Below are 19,634 nucleotides of genomic sequence, written 5' to 3'. Positions count from 1 at the left end.
AAAGAAGGACAGATGAAAATGGATTAAATGGGTAGCTAGAAGAGTCAGACTGAACTTCAGTGCTGCTTTGAGGGAGGGGGTGTATACTCATAGAATCATAGAAGATTAGGGTTGGAAGAGACCTCAGGAGGTCATCTAGGCTCAAAGCAGGACCAATCCCAACTAAATCATCCCAGCCAGGGCTTTGTCAAACTGGGCCTGAAAAACCTCTAAGGATGGAGATTCCACTACCTCCCTACTTTGGAGCCCTGATCCAGGAAAGCACTTAAGCATGTGCTCAACTTTAGGCACAGGTTTAAGACCCTCGGAAGTCACTGGTACTTAAGCATATGCCTAAGTGCTGTCCTGAGTAGAACTGCTTTCCTGAATCACAGCCTGAGGAACCAGCTTATTATTGATCTTGACTAGGTCACATTAATGATTAAGCAAAGTTGCCAATTTAGGTCATATGACCTCAACCCCTGGGATTCGAATTTTTAGGTATAACAACTTACTCTAAAATGCCTTGCAAACTTGATAAGAAAATTGAAAAGAGCATGAGCTCAGAAACAAAATCTACTCACCCAGTTTTTAGCAGGATGTAATAGGGGATGATGATGAAAAAAAATATTTTGCTAGCCCATTAGAAAAGTTACTTGCCTTGGATGAACAGAAATTTGCAAAGCTGCAAAATGACACTCTGCAGAAATTCTGAATTTTGTGTAGGTATGAAAAGGTTATTTCTAAAAAATCAGATTCAGAATATGAATTCCAGACTAGAAAAAAATCACTGATTCCACTGGTATTCTACATTTCACTAGAGGGAATCTTTTTCAGACCAACAGAATCTTCAAAACAGAATTAACTTTTTTACAGTGCAGCCCCCGCATATCTTTCTACATTTTACATCTCTACACACAACCAATCTGACCTATATTTTTGGAAAAACCCTACAATTTCATGAATGTTATTTGAAAAAGCAATGTATCCTTAACTTTAATTCCATCTTTAAGGCTCAGGGTGCCGAAAAGCTCTCCACAGGCTAGGCTGGCAAAGCATACACATTCTCATGTGCAGTTCACTCAGGCTACCAGTTCATATAATCCCTTGAACACAAGGGAAGATGTGAGCTCCACCATCACAGTTTGTAATTATCATGAGCATTACTGATGAAACACAAGTCTCACTGAAGTTACAAGCCCATAGATTTATAGATTTTAAGGGCAGTGGGATCCATTAGATAACCTAGCCTGAACTCCTGTGTAACACAGGGCCTAGAATTTCATCCAGTTACCCTTGCATTTAGCCCAATAACTTGCATATGACTAAAGCATATCTTCAAGGTATCCAGTCTTGATTTGAGGGTGTCCAAGATTGATACAGATTGCTCTGTAGGACTGTCCTGTCCTCAGTGTTATTAACCATTCCACCAATCTTTGTGCATCCACATTTTATCAGCAGTCATTGTATATTCACTTCCAGATTATTGATAAAAATATTGAATGGTGTCAGACCTAGTCCTGATCCCACTGGAAACATCCCATTCGATGGTATTCCCAGTTTTTGAGATTGGTCAGTTAGCCAGTTTCTAATCTATTTAATGTCTGCTTTACTGGTATTGTTTAGTGCTAAATCTTTAATCAGAGTGTTGTGCTGGACTAAGGCAACTGCCTTACAAAAATCTAAGAGTAACATATCAATACAGTGAACTTTATGAAACGTGTAATTGCATCAAAAAATATCAGGTTGTTTGACAAGACCTATTTTCCATAAAACCAGGTTGACTGGCACTAATTATATTCCTGTCCTATAACTCTTTATTGAGGCCAGTCCCTATATGGGAATCTGCCCTCATGGACTCCTGCTGCGATCCATAGAATTCCACACAAGTATAGGAATTGTGCCAGTGGACCCCAATGTTCACTCCCTTCTCAAGTAGGTGAGCATGACAAGACAAAACAAAACAAAAACCCTCCCCTCTGCACTATAATAACACACACACACTCACAAATCAAAGGAAGAGTTAAGGTCAGTAATATAAAGCAAAGCTAACACTCTTATAGAAAAATCCTGTTGGATAAGGATGAAATAAATAGTGTTCTATAGAAATGCAACAGCGTTCTATAGAAATCACTCTAAAAATTGATTGAATTGAGAAAATGGTAACCTTTCTCTAGTTTTTTTTTTTTTTTTTTTGAAGTATCCAGTAGAGATCTATAGCAGGAATATAATCTTCTATTAAGATGATTCAAAAAGCAAACAGAAAATTTATCATTGCTTAAGACTCAATCTTAAAAGCATTTGCAAACAGGAATAATTCCATTTAGTCCAATGGAACTAATGGCATGCCAAAAATTACTCACATGTACATACATGTTTACAGAATAAGAGTCTTAGATGGGAAGCTCAGTGAGAGACTGTATTATAGTTTTACAGATATTATATATTTTATCTAGCCTCACCTAGAAAATGTTGATACACATCCTGGTGTTCTGTGACCCAATCAGGAAATGAAATTGAGTAAGATGGCCAATTTAAGGTGACCTTTAGCCTAAAGCATAAAGGAGGGGAGGCGGGGGGATAGAATTAAGTTTGAAAGTTTCATTGTGAATTTCCTGAGTTTCTAGCAGTTAGGGTTTTTAAAACTCTCACAAGATCTCTATTCATAATTCTTATACAAATTAAAACATTATTAATAGTGACATTTTGATTTTGAGACTGGCCACAAAGTGGTAGGTAGTTTCCAAGCGTGCACAATATATATATCTATGTATACATATACATTGTATATATATATACACATATACACACACACACACACACTATATATATATAGAGGGAGAGCATCACTCTGTATCACTCCAGAGCAGTGGTGTGTGGCCTGCAGGGTTACCTGTTAGGGTAATCCGCTTGCGGGCTACATACAGTTTGTTTACATTTGCACAGCCGCCTGCAACTCCCAGTGGCCGTGGTTCGCTGTTCCCGGCCAACGGGAACTGTGGGAAGCGGTGCGGGCGCATGGACCTGCTTCCCGCAGCTCCCATTGACCAGGAACCACAACCACTGGGAGCTGCAGGTGGTCGTGCAAACGTAAACAAACTGTCTGGCGGCCCGCCAGCAGATTACCCTGATGGCCAGTGTGTGGCCCTAGAGACTATAGTGTCTTGTCCTCCCACATATTAATTCATCCACCTTCCAACTAAGAACCAGTGAGTCTAATCTGTACATACTCCAATATACCTACTCTAGATTCCATTATTTTCACCCTTCAATATGTCTGCTCTAGACATATTATAGAGATTCCCCTTTTCCCTCTCCAATGTACATGTACCAGCCAGAATCCCCAGAGAATCTCATACACTTGAGCAGGGGAGTTACTTCTGTTCCTTTCTTCACAGAAGGCAGAGAGAAGCTGATTTACAGGAAGCCACTGTGTGTCCGCCTTCTCGCACTTTAGATAATTTAAAATTTTCAGCTTCCACCGCTGCCCACCAACAACTTTGTCAAACCAGTCAAGAAACCCCATGTATATATGCACCCAATGCATCTCCCCTTCCTTCTTCCATCCATTCTGGGTCCAGCATGCTGACAGAAACCAGGCATCAATGATCACCCATTGACCAATTTGAGGGTCCTTCTCAGCACAATGTTCAAATCATGCCTTTAATTTACCCTGATTCACCCACAAGACCTCAATATACCTGGTATAGGCTGGGTCTATCATCAAGCAACTGCATTTCACCCAACTCACAGGGCATACTTAAATTTCATGTGACAACAGATGATCATCTCCAATCTGGGCAAGAGGAAAAAGACAAGGTTGGTATGGGGATTTACATAAGAACAACCACTCTGGGTCAGACCAGTGGTCCATCTAACCCAGTATCCTGTCTTCCAACAGCGGCCTGTGACAGGTGCTATAGAGGGATTGAACAGAACAAAGCAATTATTGAGTGATCCATCTCAAGTTGTCTACTCCCAGCACCTGGCAGTCAGAGACTTACCCATCTTGGCTAACAGCCATTGATGAACCTATCTTCCATCTTTTTTGAACACAGTGATGCTTTTGGCCTTCACAACATCCCTGGCAATGAGTTCTACAGGTTGATTGTACGTTGTGAAAGAAGTATTTCTTTTTGTTTGTTTTAAACCTGCTGCCTATTCATTTCATTGGGTGACCCCTGGTTCTTGCGTTGTGTGAAGGGGTAAATGACACTTCCTTATTCACTTTCTCCACACCATTCATGATTTTATATAGACCTCTATCATATCCCCCCCCTTAGTCGTCTCTTTTCTAACCTGAACAGTCTCCCCCTTTTTAATCTCTCCTCATATGGAAGCTGTTCCATAACCTAATTATTTTTGTTGCCATTCTCTGTACCTTTTCCAATTCAAATACATCTTTTTTGAAATGGGGTGACCAGAACTGCACCCAGTATTCAAGGTGTGAGCACACCATGGATTTATATAGTAGCATTATGATATTTACTGTCTTATTATCTCTCACTTTCCTAATGGTTCATAACATTCTGTTTGCTTTTTTGACTGCCACTGCACATTGAGCAGATGAACTATTCACAGAACTATTTATTCATAATGACACCAAGATCTCTTTCTTGAATGGTAACAGCCAATTTAGACCCCATCATCTTGTATTTGTTGTTGGGATTATGTTTACCAATCTGCATTGCTTTGCATTTATCAACACTGATTTTCATTTGCCATTTTGCAAGATCCCTTTGTAAATCTTTGCAGTTAGCTTTGGACGTAGCTATCTTGAGTAATTTTGTATTGTCTACAAACTTTGCCATCTCGCAGTTTACCCCTTTTTTCCAGATCATCTATTAATATGTTGAACAGCACTGGTCCCAGTACACATCTTGGGGGGACCCCATTGTTTACCTCTCCATTCTGAAAACTGACCGTTTATTCTTACTCTTTGTTTTCTGTCTTTTAACCAGTTACCAGTTCATGAGAGGACCTTCCCTCTTATCTCATGCCTGCTTACTCTGCTTAAGAGCCTTTGGTGTGGGACCTTGTCAAAGGGAAGGACTACATTGAAAACGCTGCTGCAGTGCAATTGTGCTGTAGCGCTTCAGTGAAGATGCTACTATGCCGATGGAAGAACTTCTCCTGTTGGCGTAGTTAATCACCTCCACCAGAGGTGGTAGCTACGTAGGCAGGAGAAGCCCTCCCGTAGTACTGTCTACCCATGGGGCTAGGTCACTTTAACTGTGTCGCTCGAGGGGTGGATTTTTCACAGCCCTGAGCAACGTAGTTATACCAGCATACGTTTATAGTATAGACCTGGCCAAAGGCTTTCTGAAAGTCCAAGTACACTGTATCAACTGGATGCCCCTTATCCACATTTGTTGACTCCTTCAAAGAATTCTAAAAAATTGGCGAGGCATGATTTCCCTCTACAAAAGCTGTGTTGATTTTTTGCTAATAAACCATGCTCATCTATGTGTCTGACAACTCTGTTGTTTACTACAGTTTCAACCTATTTGCCTTGTACTGAAGATAGGCATACCAGCCTGTAATTGATAGGATTGCCTCTGGAGCCTTAAAAAAACCCAAAAAACAAAAAAAAACAAAAACCAGTGTTGTATTAGCTATCCTCCAGTCATATGATACAGAGGCTGATTTAACCAATATATTACACACCATGCCTAGCAGTTCTGCAGTTTTGTATTTGAGTTCCTTCAGAATGTTTGGGTGAATACCATCTGACCTTGGTGACTTATTACTGTTTAATTTATCGATTTGTTCCAAAGCCTTCTCTATCTACACCTCAGTCTGGGACAGTTCCTCAGATCTCTCACCTAAAAAGAATGTCTGAATGTGGGAATCTCCCTTGTAGCCTCTACAGTGAAGAATGATAGCAAAGAAGTCATTTAGCTTCTCTCCAACGGCTTTATCTTCGAGTGCTCCTTTAGCACCTTGATCGTTCAGTGGCCCCACTGATTGTTTTGCAGGCTTCCTGCTTCTGATGTACTTAAAAAATGTTTTGCTGTTAGTTTGTGTCTTTTGTTAATTGGTCTTCAAAAAATTTTTTGGCCTGCCTAATTATACTTTTACCCTTGACTTGCCAGAGTTTATCTTCATTTCTATTTTCTTCTGTAGGATTTGACTTCCGATTTTTAAAAGATCCATTTTTTTTGCCTCTAACCACCTCTTTTATTCTCTTGTTTAGTCATGGTAGCATTTTTTGGTCCTCTTACTATATTTTTTTTTATCTGGGGTATACATTTAATTTGAGCCTCTCTTATTGTGATCTGAATTGCAATAATTTTTGCCTGGCAATTTATACATAGAATATATGTAAGCATATGCATATACATTTATACCATTACACGATGATGACAACCATGTCATAGATTGTGGAACCATGTAATAAATTTCAGAGCTATGTGATTAATTTGTCCACCATGTGATAAATTGCTAGCCTCACCTGTTCTCCACCCACTAAATCCACCTCCTCTGGGATGACTAACATTCCAAACTTCTGAGCAGCATAAGGCAGCCATCATTATTTAAAATGCCACAAAAATGTTTCCTTCTTTCATCCACATTTTACCAGTCCCTCTTCATGAAAAATGCTCTAATCCAAGACCAAGGATTAGCATTATTCAATAAAGTCTGAAATCTGCTGAACTATAAAAATCTCCTGTTCTAGCTCATATAAGCAGAAATCCATCCTTCCAACCTCTTGCTTTATAAAGTACCTCCATACCATACAGACTGCATACATTTCTGCTTCATTTGTGTTAGAAGACAGCTTGTGCTAAGCAATCGATTTTTGTCAGTCCCTTGAATAATCGCTTAAGAAAGGACTCAATATACATATGTACGTATAAAAATACATGACGGTATAGCATGGTATAAAGGTTTTATCACCATCTGTTTGGGAAGACCATGTTACTCACAAGTTGCAAAAGTCACACAGAAGTTATATCAAAGGAGTGCTAAAAAAAGTTTCACATCACTCCAGACCATCCTGTGTTCTCATTATGCCACAAGCAGTATTTTACAGAGAAAAACTGGTTTAGAAATGTTGTAGAGAATTTAAAAAAATGATCTCACCATTATATGGCCCCATAGTATCTGAGCATCTTATCAATCTTTAATGTAGTTCTCCTCACAACAACCTGTGAGGAAGGGCAGTGTTATAATCCCCATTTTACAAGTGGGGAAACAGAGCTAAGTGACTTGCCCCAGTTTACACCTGTGGTAGAGTAGGGAATTGCACCTAATCTCCCAAATCCTAGACTAGTGCCTTAACAAATAGACATTCTTTCCTCCCCAAATTGTACTCCTACCCTGCTCACAATGCAGGATCAGAGCCATAGAAATTTGTTTCTAACTTTGAGAGATCACAGGTTTAAAACTGCAATAATTTGATTGATAGGAAACTATCAGGTTTCTGGCAGGAATATTCACAATTCCAAATTTGAAATTTGTGTTCCTTCAATATTCTGCAATAATCACTTAAAAGTCACTATTTATGTGAATGTTCCACACAGTAAATTTGTTCATAGGATTGTCCGTCTAAGCAATCACAAAAGGGATGCGATCATAGTCCAAGTGAATTTGTTTAGAAATTCGTGGAAGGATTTCCCCCCCAGCATTCACACAGCCCTAGTAATAATGTACAGTAGTAGGTCTTTGCCCACCCGAGACAGACACTAGAACTTGGTTAAAATATTTTCTCCTGACTTTTCCAGTGAGCTGAACTGAAATCCTGCATCCCTCTTTTCTGAGACACCATTTAAGTTTGGCTGATCCTCCTAATCATCTTGGATAGGCCCAGCAAATCAGGAACATCGGAGAAATACCCTGTGACTTATACCACATGACCCATCCTGATGAACCAAGCTCACATTCGAAACACACACTGATTGACATTCTGACAACATTTGCAAATATTCAGCTGGAGCAGTAAAGTTCCCCAAAAGCTTACATGGACAACTTGGTGACATGCAGAATCTCTGAGCAAACAACTACTGGCTTGGGGATGCAGTCCGAACACAAAGCAAGACCAAATCTGTATACTTTTGTGGTTCTAGTTGAACTGTGTTCAATGAACTTTGAGTCACTGATCATATTCTTCTTCATCACCAGTGTCTTCAGCTAAAAGTACGCCATAATGTAGTGTATACAGATCCATCATTGCCTGGACTTTGTGCCGTCATTTACCAAATGATCAGGTAAAGATTTTACTCCCACTTTGTAGAGGTGCAAATGATGGTACAAAGTGCCGGGCAATGGAAAGAACATCCTTTCTTATGTACAGTACCACACACTACTGGGAGCATGGAAACTGGTTAGCCATGAATAATTCAATGATGGAATGAAGCAGCAGTAATATATTCCCCAGCCCTTTTTTGTTTGAAGACAAAGAAGGTTTTTTAGGATTCTCATATATAATTGCAATACATTTTGGAGCAAGGCAGTGTTAATTCTTCAAGTTTGGCAGCACCAAGATGCCAAGAAGAATATGTTCGTGGGGAATCTGAGAATTAACCCTTTAATGGCCTATTAATACTTTGATCAGAGGAATTGTTAATGCCTATATCTGGAGAATACTTTGGCCAAGTATTTTTTTTTTTAAATCAGCTACTTCTCTCTGTTAAAACTTTCAAGACTTTACCCCATAATATCTCCCCCCCTCTCCCTTAAATGAAAACATTTGATCTTTTCCAGGAAACATTTTAGAGGAACAAGTATTGAGTTTCTAATATTTCTGGTTATTTTAAATATACACGTGCCTATTAGCCGATTAACGGACCTAAGAAAAACAACTTGGTACTGCAGCAGCAGCAGCCACCATTCCTCTGTCTACAAAGGAAACGTATAACCCGGCTGTGGCAGCTAGAGTAAAACACAACATCTGTTGATCATTGGCAACACGCTGGCAGGGGCTCCTAAAATCTAAGCAGGCTCAGTCGGTTTGTGCCTCTTCATTTCAGACCTGAAACGTACAGCCGTCTGCACAGATTGCACCAGCCGACTCCACAGATTTGCTGAATTAGCATGTCGACCATCCCAATCCCCCACCCCCCCAAAAAACTCAACTGAGTGTCAGATTGAACAAGGGCAAGGTTATGTGGGCTTAGCGGGTGGACAGAGGCCATGGAAATGTGGCGTTTTTGATATCATTGATTCGCTTTAATAATAACGACCTGATGTTTTCCATTGTAAGCACAATTATATTTTTGAAACGCTGGGGCCAAATCCTCAGCTGCTCTCATTGGCTGTCGCTCCACTGAAGTCAAATGGCACGACGCCCATTGGCATCAGCTTAGACTCTAGCTCGCTGTGTGTCTGATTTTAATACCAAGGAGGAAAATAAAAGTTTAGGCTAAAATGGGTCACAATTCTGCCCTAACTTTGCCCCGGCAGCCCCCCGGCATAGGTCATTGGAGAATTTCGCTGAAGGCATTTGGCATTAAGATGTGGCGTTCTAGTTTAATACCAGTAGAAAAGCTAGTTAAAATGATTAGCGATCACCTGCCTTCGTCACTGGATTGTTTGCTTTTTTAAAAAATAAGAATTATTTTCCTCAGTAAAAGCCACCCTGCGCTTGAGCCCTCTAGTTTAACTTCTTAGTCTGCTTAGCTAATGCTCCAACAGCGGGATAATATTTTTTAAAGCAAAGTACTGATGCTGTCCTCCAACCACCTCCCTCCTCCTGTTCTTCCCTTTCATCTGTCTTAAAAGCATGCCACCATGTATTCCTGGGTCTAGCACATGTCAGGATGAGAGAGCATCCGAACTCTCCTCATTGCCAGTGAAATCATATAAAAACAACCTTTCATCAGTTGTTTGATAAGGAGGAAAAGGGAGAACTCCATGCTGAAAACTTCTCCAAAACGACACTGTCTAAATGTTGCCCAGCTACTGTGCTGGAATCCTTGGACTTCAACTCACAGCTCCCTATTCACAGACAAAAGAGCAAGTAAAATGAAACTGACTTACTGCTATGGCTTGCAGCCTTTCCTTGTGCAATTCTGCCTCCGCCATCCTGGAGAAAAGGACACAGAGGGAAGAAAGAAAAGAAAAAAAAAAAAAGCGCTGTAGTCACCAAGGGAAGCGGAGTTACACCCCAGAGTATTTGCAAAGAAAGCTGTGCTCTTTTGCAGGAGTCAACCACTTTGGGAGGCACTGCAGACTGGCTTACGAGAGGATCATTTTAGAAACTGGACCAGTGCCTGCCTGCCTGCCTCCCAGCTGTACTGCTAACTGCATTGCATTGCTGCTTCTGTGCGCTGTTGCTGTCACACAAGCCATGTATGTGCTCCAGAAGCAGCTGAGTACAGGGATCGCTCGCATGGCTATAATTTTTTCCCTTGACGTCTCAGCTCATTTGCTCCTCCTATGGAGTGTTGGGTCATGACAGGAGCTCAACATCAATAGCGTGCATAGTAATCAGAACCTGCCTGAATGCAGCAGAGACAGCTGTATGGCAGCATGCCCTTAAAACAGGAACTCTGGGGCGAGGGGGATAGAAGTAGCTATTCAGGAGTTAGGCACAGCAAACCTAAGGTCTAAACTGGTTTGGCTCGAGAAAAGGAGATTGTTTGAGTGACTAGAGAGAAACAATACATGGGTAGACTTTCAGAGTATAGCACGCTAGTTTGTGACTGCCATTATAATATGGCCTGTTTAAGGAGATGCCAAAGAGGTGACCCTTCAGGAGCATGTCTCAGAGGGTAGGGAATATGGTGAAGCCCACATACTGTATATACAGATCGCACACAGAACCACTATGTTAAAGAAAGTTAAGGTTGAGAAGTCAAGCACTCAAAAGTGGGGGACAAAGTATGTGATAATGTATTTGATGACTGTATCATAATGCATATGGCTCCAGGAGACTAAATTAAGATTGTGAAGGCAACCTTAATTCTCGCAATTCCTAATTTTTGCATACTTGGCTTTGCAACCATTCAACATAGGAAATTACACACATGTAAAATAAAACTAAGTTTTGCTGTTGTTGTTTTTTTAAAGAAAATCAAATGAAGAAATGGAAATTCCATTGCGTGGCATCAATACTGCGGCTCCCTCTCCCCCCAGCCTCCCATCAGCAGGCCACAGACCTCTGCCACTTAAACGAATGGAGTAACTGATAGCCTCAGTAAGTTGGCATCCTCTACGTGGACCTGCATCAGAGAGGAATGAGACGTATATTTTGCCCCTGAGTTTCACATATATTTGCTGACAGCAGAGGAATTCTGAGACGTAAACAAAACAAAAATTCAGCTTGGGGCAAACGATCTGCGTGGAAAATTTCAGCCCAAACCATTAAAATCTTGCAAAGTGAAAAGCAGATGAAAACAGGTTCTTATAATGGGAAATGTCAGGCAGCCTTAAGCCTAGGCCATGCTATCAGCTCTACCTATGGTAGATCAGCGCTTTGAGCTGGGGTGTGATTTCCAGCTCAGGTGGACATACACTTGCTACCTCTGATTAAGTTAGCGCACTAAAAATAGAAAGTAGCCGTGGCAGCTCAACCAGCGGAAAAGGTTATCTGCCTCGAGTATGTGCCCGTCTGAGACCCTGGGCACGTACTCAGGGCAGGAAGCCTGCTTGCTAGCCCACTAATGCTGCCACAGCTACAGTCCAATTTTAGTGCACTAGCTTAATGAAAGCAATCATGAGAATGTCTTCCCGAGCCGGGAATCAATCCCCTCCAGCTTGAAATGTAGATATACACTCAATCACATTTCAGGGCATGTCTGCACATGTGTCTCGGGTCTGCACGTATTTTCTTTTGAGGACTTACAACCTGAAATAACAGAAATAGGCAACAGAGCAGGTGCCTCCATTTTTGGGTGACCAACTAGCTTAATGATTAGAAGAGCTGAGCACCTCAAGCACAGCGACAACTCAGGGTGCTCAAAACCTCTGAAATCACCCCTAAGACGTACTCAGAGGCAGGCAAATTTCATGGCCACTGTTGAAATTGTGCCTGCTCACTGCACGTGACAAGGTGCACCTGGCTTTCAGAAAACATAGCAGAGGCTGTAGCATGTACACATTGTGCTTCAGGATTAAATCTTCCTTATTGGAAAGAACATCTAGAACAACACAGTAAACAGAAGAATGACTTTTTGCTGAGCAGTAAGCTCTATGAAATATAGCCCTTCAGATGGGAAAATGCACTGAACATGAGATACTCTTGGTAACTTTTATATCCAACGGGCAAGGTTTTACTGCCCTCTCCCTTAAAACCAAACATGATTTACCTACAGAGATTACCTTTCAAACAGGTGACAGACACTTGATGGGGAATCAGTCAGTAATTCCAGTTTAATATGGGACTTGTTCCTGTTCAAACAATCTTTGCTACTAAGCACATCTCGGGATCTTAGAAAATTCAGTCTTTTTTTTAAATTCTTCAAATCCTTTTAGCATCTTGTTTTTCTCCAGAATTTCATCCTCAATGGCACAGTATGGGCCCCCACAGGTATCTGACAATACTGCCGTCTGTTTCGCAATACCCTGTCATGCTGCAGACAGATATATGTCTATCTTCCCACTGATGCACAGGGAAGGTATGTGGGTAACTCCTGTTAACCTTACTGAGAGTAATGTGATTAAATCTTTTCCACCACCACCGCTGAATTTTGATGGCAAGCTTAGCCCCCAGGGAAGAATTCTGCTGTCAGTTATACCCAGTGAAGCCAATGGAGTTCACTCAGGTCAGCTGGGTGTGGAATTTGAGAAATCAGATCTTCATGCACATGAAGCCTTGCAATGGGACAGAGTTAAATTAGACTGAAAAATATACCACAGGAAGCTCTCCTTCCCTTATAATCCCAATTCAGCAAACCACTTAAGCACTCATTTAAGTGCATTAAAATTAATGGTGTTTATGTGCTTTGATGAGTCAAGGCCTTCTTATCATCATCACCATGGCAAATCCCAAAGAGGCATAGCCTTCTTGCAGATCGGGCACCACCTGCACCTATCTCTAGCTACCTCCTTAAGCCCTATGTTCAATTTTATTTAACTGACTCAGAGAGATAGGCAGACAGTCTGTCTTGGGGTAAGCACCCTACAAAAATAAATGTTACCAACAAGAAAAGCAAACAAGTATTTATTTGCGCTTTTATATATATGGAAACTTTAAGGTCATTTTAATAGCTGGATGAGTCTCTGCACAGACTCACAGAAGGTTTGAATTAATAATTCGCTGGACCTTATTTTAGTCATTGAAGTTCTCATGTGAGCAGTGGCCATCAGTGCACAGGGACTGAGGTATCCTTTCGTTTTACACTATCCCACTATCTGCAGCAGCAACCGCATCAAGTATATCATCCTAATTTGCAGCAACAGGATTGCTCTGCCTCTGGCAGATTGTGCCAGTCAGAGAGTCAGGCACAAACTGACTCGCAAGCTAGAGAACCCCACCCTCTTCTGTTATGAAATGACAATCTTCATTACCCTCATTGCGGTGATAATATTCCTTATTGCACCTTTTCACTCGCGTCCAATCTCAGAGCTCATCGCCAACAGCAAAGCATGATAACTGCAGCCCAGTCACTGATTTGTTAAGTACTCTGCTGTAGCATTTTTAGCCTCTGTTCCATAAAACCGCATCCCATATATGTGTGGGGAGAGGGGGTTCAGTGGCGGGAAGTGAACAGTAGCGATTGCTGGAGTGACCCTGATCTAAGAGGAATGTGCTGTGGTATTATATACCCAGACAGCAAGCTCCCTCTAAACTGCAAGAGTGATAACCAAGAGGTATGTGCATGTCACAAAATAAGATATGCCCTAATGAGATTTCTATGAATTCTTGGATGCCCCTGAGTCCAAGTCGGATGATCTCTGCCTGATTAAGTCTTGCGAGAGAACTGGGCACTAATTAAAGTTGCTGATCAGAGTTTATTTAAATAGAGGAGAAGACAAAATTGCTTGCAAACACAAGAGCAGTGATGACAGGGAGGACAGGAAGGGGAAGAAGAAAAGACTGAATCAGCAAAGAAATAAGGCAGTGTTGATTCTGGTCAGGTCTTCCACTGATGTGGTTTTTCAGAGTCTCACATGGAAGCTTTCCACCTTCACATTCTTTCCAGGCATAAATGTATCTAGAGCAAGAGGGGGAGATGTCCTCAACTAAACCAGATAACACAGACAGCATTTTGATCATGAATATGCTATCAAGTTTGGGTTGTTCTGCTCCACTGCTGGAACCAACAGAGTTCCTTTTGCACATTGTTGTGCACAAGCATAGGGAACAACAGAGGAAATAGTAACACTTCAAAAGTATCCTCAACAGTGATTGTCACAATGTTCAAAGAAAGGTATAGAAATGCCTGAATAATAAGACTTAGCTCTTTTAGAACACCTTTAATTTATACATCTCAAAGCACTTTGCACAGAAAGATACATATTCTTTTTTTAATATCGATTTTTATTGAAAAAATCCCAGGTTTTACAAAAAGTATTATTAGGGTTTTTTTCTGGATTTACACCCTACTTTTGCACTATTCAAATATATAAAAATAATTTGTTTTATTAGGAAAATAGAATACATTGCATGAGATATATGTATTACTATAATACATTAGTCAGTGTGTATATGCAAAGCTGCCTGTTGAAGCAAGGTTATGTATTAGTCTAGAAGGTACACAATAAACAAACAGGCACGCATGCTCGGAAGTGTGTGTGAACCTGAACGTACCGATGAATCTCGTGCCTACCACGTACACATTGCAAGCTGTTAACAGATAACGGTTTAAAGAGCTGACATACTAAAATGGGAAGAAAACAAAAATCTGTATCAGAATATGTTTCAGTACACGAGGAAGTATTTGAAAGTTAAAAAAAACAAACAAACAGAAGAAAAGGATGAAGTATGCGCTGCAAATGGTGTGGCCCAATTATTAAATGTAAACATTTAAAGGCTAATAGTTCTAAGTCTACAACAGTAAACTGTTTATTCAAATGAAAAGTTGTATTTGGGGATTAGAGAGTTATTGTTTTCTTAAACTTTCAGGTGGCAGCATTGTGTTTTGAGTTCTGTTTTAGTTCTGCAGGAAACCGCACTGAATTCCATTAATCAAAGCATTAATCTACTGAATACTTCCCCCCCCCCAAGTCCTTCCATCCACCAAAATAAACCCTGATATTTACCCAGAAAAAATATTAATAGTTTTTCCACCGATTTTCACCTCTTTTTGTTGTTGTAGTAATAAACACTGATAAATTCCTGGAGAAAAATTAAATAAAATAAAAACCAAAACTGAAGGGCCCCTTTCATTCATTTTTACAGGACACAGAGAGGTGATGTCATCTGTCCAAGTTCACCCATAACAGGTTAGTGGCAGTACCAGGAAGGGACAAACCTTAACAGCATATTGATATGAGTGGGTTCTAGATATCTGGGTTTTTATACCACTCTTGAAACTGTAGTATCTGCTAGAGCTGAAATTTTTCACTCAATTTTTTTAATGAAATAGCAACATGGGGGGAGGGGGGGAGCAGCGGGGGAAGGTAGGGTAGGAGGTTCAAAAAATTGAGCTCTCAAAAGATTTTCACAATTTTTTTTTAAAAACAAAAAAAAATTAGTCCATTTCAGCATGAAAATGACTTCATTTTTTGGCAGAACTGTTTTTCCTTTTCTTGACCATTTCTTATGGGATGACTAATTACAATACTAAAGCATGAAGGATTTGGCCATCGACATCCAAAGAACATTTTGAGCTGTGCCCAGTCTAAACTTTTAATGAGGGAGGCCAATTAAATCCCAAAAATCAGGCGCCTTTCCTTTCTGTACAGCTGAGCTGGGTTAGGAAAAGTTCTGCTTTAAATAACCCACTTAAGATGTTTAACAAACAGTGTCATTCCAGTTGGGGTGTTATACACTGCAGCACCGTCCTACATGTTGAGGGACAATTTCTCCTCTAGGTCAAACCAAAGCAGCACAAACCCATGGACGTCAGTGGGATTGTACCAGTTTGACAGAGCAAACCTTTGCCCAGAGACTGCTTCAAAATACACACACCAGAGGTCATGACTGATGTTTGCAATCATCATAAATATTTTTGCGGTGACAACTTCTGGGTGGGCTCCTGAAAATGGCTGTCAAGGAAACAAAGAAAGCAATGGAGGGGAACTAGGCTGTGTGCGTCTCTGCATTTCAGTTCTGATTGTTTAAAAGAAGATGCTTCTGGCTTTTACAATTACCACATGCCAGTGGGCTGAACAATATAACACTAAGACGGTTCTAGCCCTAAGGCCTTTTCGGACAACATTAATTTCATCCAAGTTGAAATTCTGAGGTGCGATGAATTTGCTGTTTCTCTCTCTTGCCAGACTCTGTTTCTGTATTAAAATAACAAGCTAGAAATGAGAATTTCCTCTGATCATTTAGAGCTCTGAATCAGGCTTGCTCATAGCTCACATGCTTTTTAGACTTACTCCAGGACAACCATCTTGTGCAACATGGATACAGGCCCACAATTCTACTTTGGAACCCATTCCTTTCTCCAGCGCACCCTACCCCGGTCCCTTTATTCCTGGTGGATATCTCTAACAGGCAGAGGGCAATTTTGGAAAAAAAGAAGCTGGGAAAACGGAGCTTACTTTCTGATTCCTCTCTCTCACCCCACCCCTCAGGTAAAAGGATCAGCCGTGAAAAAGGTTATGCTGCAAAACATGTAAAGCTCCTGATTTTCACCGTTGCTGAATACCTACAACTCCCACTGACGATAACTGGAGCTGCAGCACCTCTGAAAATTAGACACCCAAGTGTGGCTTCAGAGTTAGCACCCAATGGAGGTGAATAAGGTAGTTGGCACCTATCCAAAATCTATTAGTGTCTCAGTCACTCTGCAGATGCAGTCAAGGGAGCACTGCATCAGGTTGCATTCAGAAGGTCAGCATGAACTGCCCTGGGATTTGATAGCTGCTTTCAACTACCTGAAAGGGGGTTCCAAAGAGGATGGATCTAGACTGTTCTCAGTGGTACCAGATGACAGAACAAGGAGTGATGGTGTCAAGTTGCACTGGGGGAGGTTTAGGTTGGATATTAGGAAAAACTTTTTCATTAGGAGGGTGGTGAAGCACTGAAATGGGTTCCCTAGGAAGGTGGTGGAATCTCCTTCCTTAGAGGTTTTTAAGGTCAGGCTTGACAAAGCCCTGGCTGGGATGATTTAGTTGGGATTAGGTCCTGCTTTGAGCAGGGGGTTGGACTAGATGACCTCCTGAGGTCCCTTCCAACCCTGATATTCTATGACTCTATGTAGCACCGAGCAGATACCTCCTGGATATGGCTCTCCCATTGTGCTAGTGGCTGTACAAACCCCAAATAAGAGACAGCCTAGCCTGAAAAGCTTACGGTCTAAGGGTGGGATTTTCAAAGAACTCAGCATTGTCCTCAGTTTTGCTTTCAAGGCAGCTTTGCTCTGGACTCTAATGAGTACGGTTTTGCCAACGCAGATCACTTCTGAAAATCCCACCCCAAATAGACAAGAGACACAAAGGGTGGGAGAAGAGAAATTACGCACAGAAGGATTAGGTGATATGCCCAATGTCACACAGCAGGGCAGGGAGAGAGCTGAGAATTGAGCTCATATCTCCTGACTCCCAATCTAGTGCCTCAACCACAGGACCATCTTTTCTCATTTTAAACAGTAACAGAATAAGAGTGTTTCAGTAACTACAGGGTTTTTCATCACCGTAGCCTTCAGTGCTTAGTTGAAACATAGACAGCATTGTGCGACAAAAGCCAAGGCTCAGGGCATTGGCGTTGGACCATCCCAAGACTCCAGGCATGTGATAAGCCATGTTTTATTAACAAGTTCAACATAGGGTCAATGGCATTTGCTTGGTTTTGTTCTTCGGTAATGGAGAGTTCACAGTAAGAAATCCATTGAACAAAAGGAGTGCCGCACAGCCCAGGCGAGCAGCAGAAAGGACAGCATGGTGTCCTGGACTATTTATATCCTTGCATTGTGAATGGCAGGGGACCAGTGAGGGCAGACACAAAGCTGGAATCTCTTGGCCAATGGCTACAACTTTATTGGCCTTTGACATCCAGTATGTCAGCTCTTACAAATAACCTCTGCTGATGCAGGGAGAGTGAGGGAGGCAATACTGTCTTGCATGACCGTCTCATAAACAAACTAGGGAAATGCAACCTAGATGGAGTTCCTATAAGGCAGGTGCAAAACTGGTTGGAAAACCATTCCCAAAGAGTAGTTATCAGTGGTTCACAGTCATGCTGGAAGGGCATAATGAGTGGGGTCCCGCAGGGATCAGTTCTGGACCTGGTTTTGTTCCATATCTTCATCGATGATTTAGATAATGGTATAGAGAGTACACTTATAAAGTTTGCAGACAATACCAACTGGGAGGGGTTGCAAGTGCTTTGGAGGATAGGATTACAATTCAAAATGATCTGGACAAACTGGAGAAATGGTCTGAAGTAAATAGGATGAAATTCAGTAAGGACAAATGCAAAGTACTCCACTTAGGAAGGAACAATCAGTTGCACACATGCGAAATGGGAAATGACTGCCTAGGAAGGAGTACTGCGGAAAGGGATCTGGGGGTCATAGTGGACCATAAACCAAATGAGTCAACAGTGTAACACTGTTGCAAAAAAGCAAACATAATTCTGGGATGTATTAGCAGGAGTATTGTAAGCAAGACACGAGAAGTAATTCTCCCACCCTACTCCATGCTGATTAGGCCTTAGTGGGAGTATTGTGTCCAGTTCTGGGCGCCACATTTCAGGAAAGATATGGACAAAGTGATGAAAGTCCAGAGAGGAGCAACAAAAATGATTAACGGTCTAGAAAACATGACCTATGAGGGAAGATTGAAAAAAATGGGTTTGGTTAGTCTGGAAAAGAGAAAACTGAGAGGGGACATGATAACAGTTTTCAAGTACATAAAATGTTGTTACAAGGAAGAGGGAGAAAAATTGTTCTCCTTAACCTGTGAGGATAGGACAAGAATTAATGGGCTTAAATTGCAGCAAAGGGGGTTTAGGTTGGACATTAGGAAAAGCTTCCTAAGTGTCAGAGTGGTTAAGAACTGGAATAAGTTGCCTAAGGAGGTTGTGGAATCTCCATCATTGGAGACTTTTAAGAGCTGGTTAGACAAACACCTGTCAGGGATGGTCTAGATAATACTTGGTCCTGCTGTGAGTGCAGGGGACTGGACTAGACGACCTCTTGAGATCTCTTCCAGTCCTATGATTCTATAATAGCGACCCTGACTTACCTGCCTTCCCTGCTTTCAGTTCTCAAATACCAAGCATCCCATCAGGCACCAAACGAAAACGAACCCACTTTAACCCGGGGGCTTACTGGACCTGCCTTATTTCAAGGCGTAATTTGTGCCTGCTGCACAAGGCAACCCTGACAATATGACATGTATTTGCACGGATAGGCATGCAACCAATAACCTGACAGAAAGGGGAGAGGTGGGTTTTTTATAGCAGAGGGGGCAGAGCAGTAAGAGCCTGCTTCCAGGTTCCACCGCCCCATATAGGCAGCCAGCCACCCCTTGCTGGTTTACTAGAAGCACTGGGATTGACCAATAGCAGCAGCCCTTACAAGGGGGAGCTACCACACTACCACTTGAAGGTGGGGCCTCCCCGCCCCCACTCAATAATCCAGTGGCAGGAGTGA

General features: G+C 41.5%; 1 protein-coding gene across 4 annotated transcripts in view; it reads right to left on the bottom strand.

Annotated features, from left to right (window-relative positions):
• Nucleotides 1–10,281, bottom strand: part of PALM2AKAP2 (PALM2 and AKAP2 fusion) — a 391,958-nt gene extending 381,677 nt beyond the window's left edge. For 2 of the 4 annotated variants that reach the window (XM_054032673.1, XM_054032675.1), the window contains exon 1: nucleotides 9,961–10,281. In XM_054032673.1, coding sequence (XP_053888648.1) covers nucleotides 9,961–10,005 — 45 coding nt within the window. In that variant the 5' untranslated portion in view covers nucleotides 10,006–10,281. The remainder of the gene's footprint in view (nucleotides 1–9,960) is intronic. The other 2 variants (XM_054032674.1, XM_054032676.1) reach the window with 2 other exon arrangements.
• Between the last annotated feature and the right edge of the window lie 9,353 nt (nucleotides 10,282–19,634).

Source organism: Malaclemys terrapin, chromosome 6 (genome assembly GCF_027887155.1).
Source record: "Malaclemys terrapin pileata isolate rMalTer1 chromosome 6, rMalTer1.hap1, whole genome shotgun sequence".
NCBI lineage: Eukaryota > Metazoa > Chordata > Testudines > Emydidae > Malaclemys > Malaclemys terrapin.
Note: the sequence above shows the minus strand (reverse complement) of the source record. Positions and strands in the feature narration are given on the sequence as shown.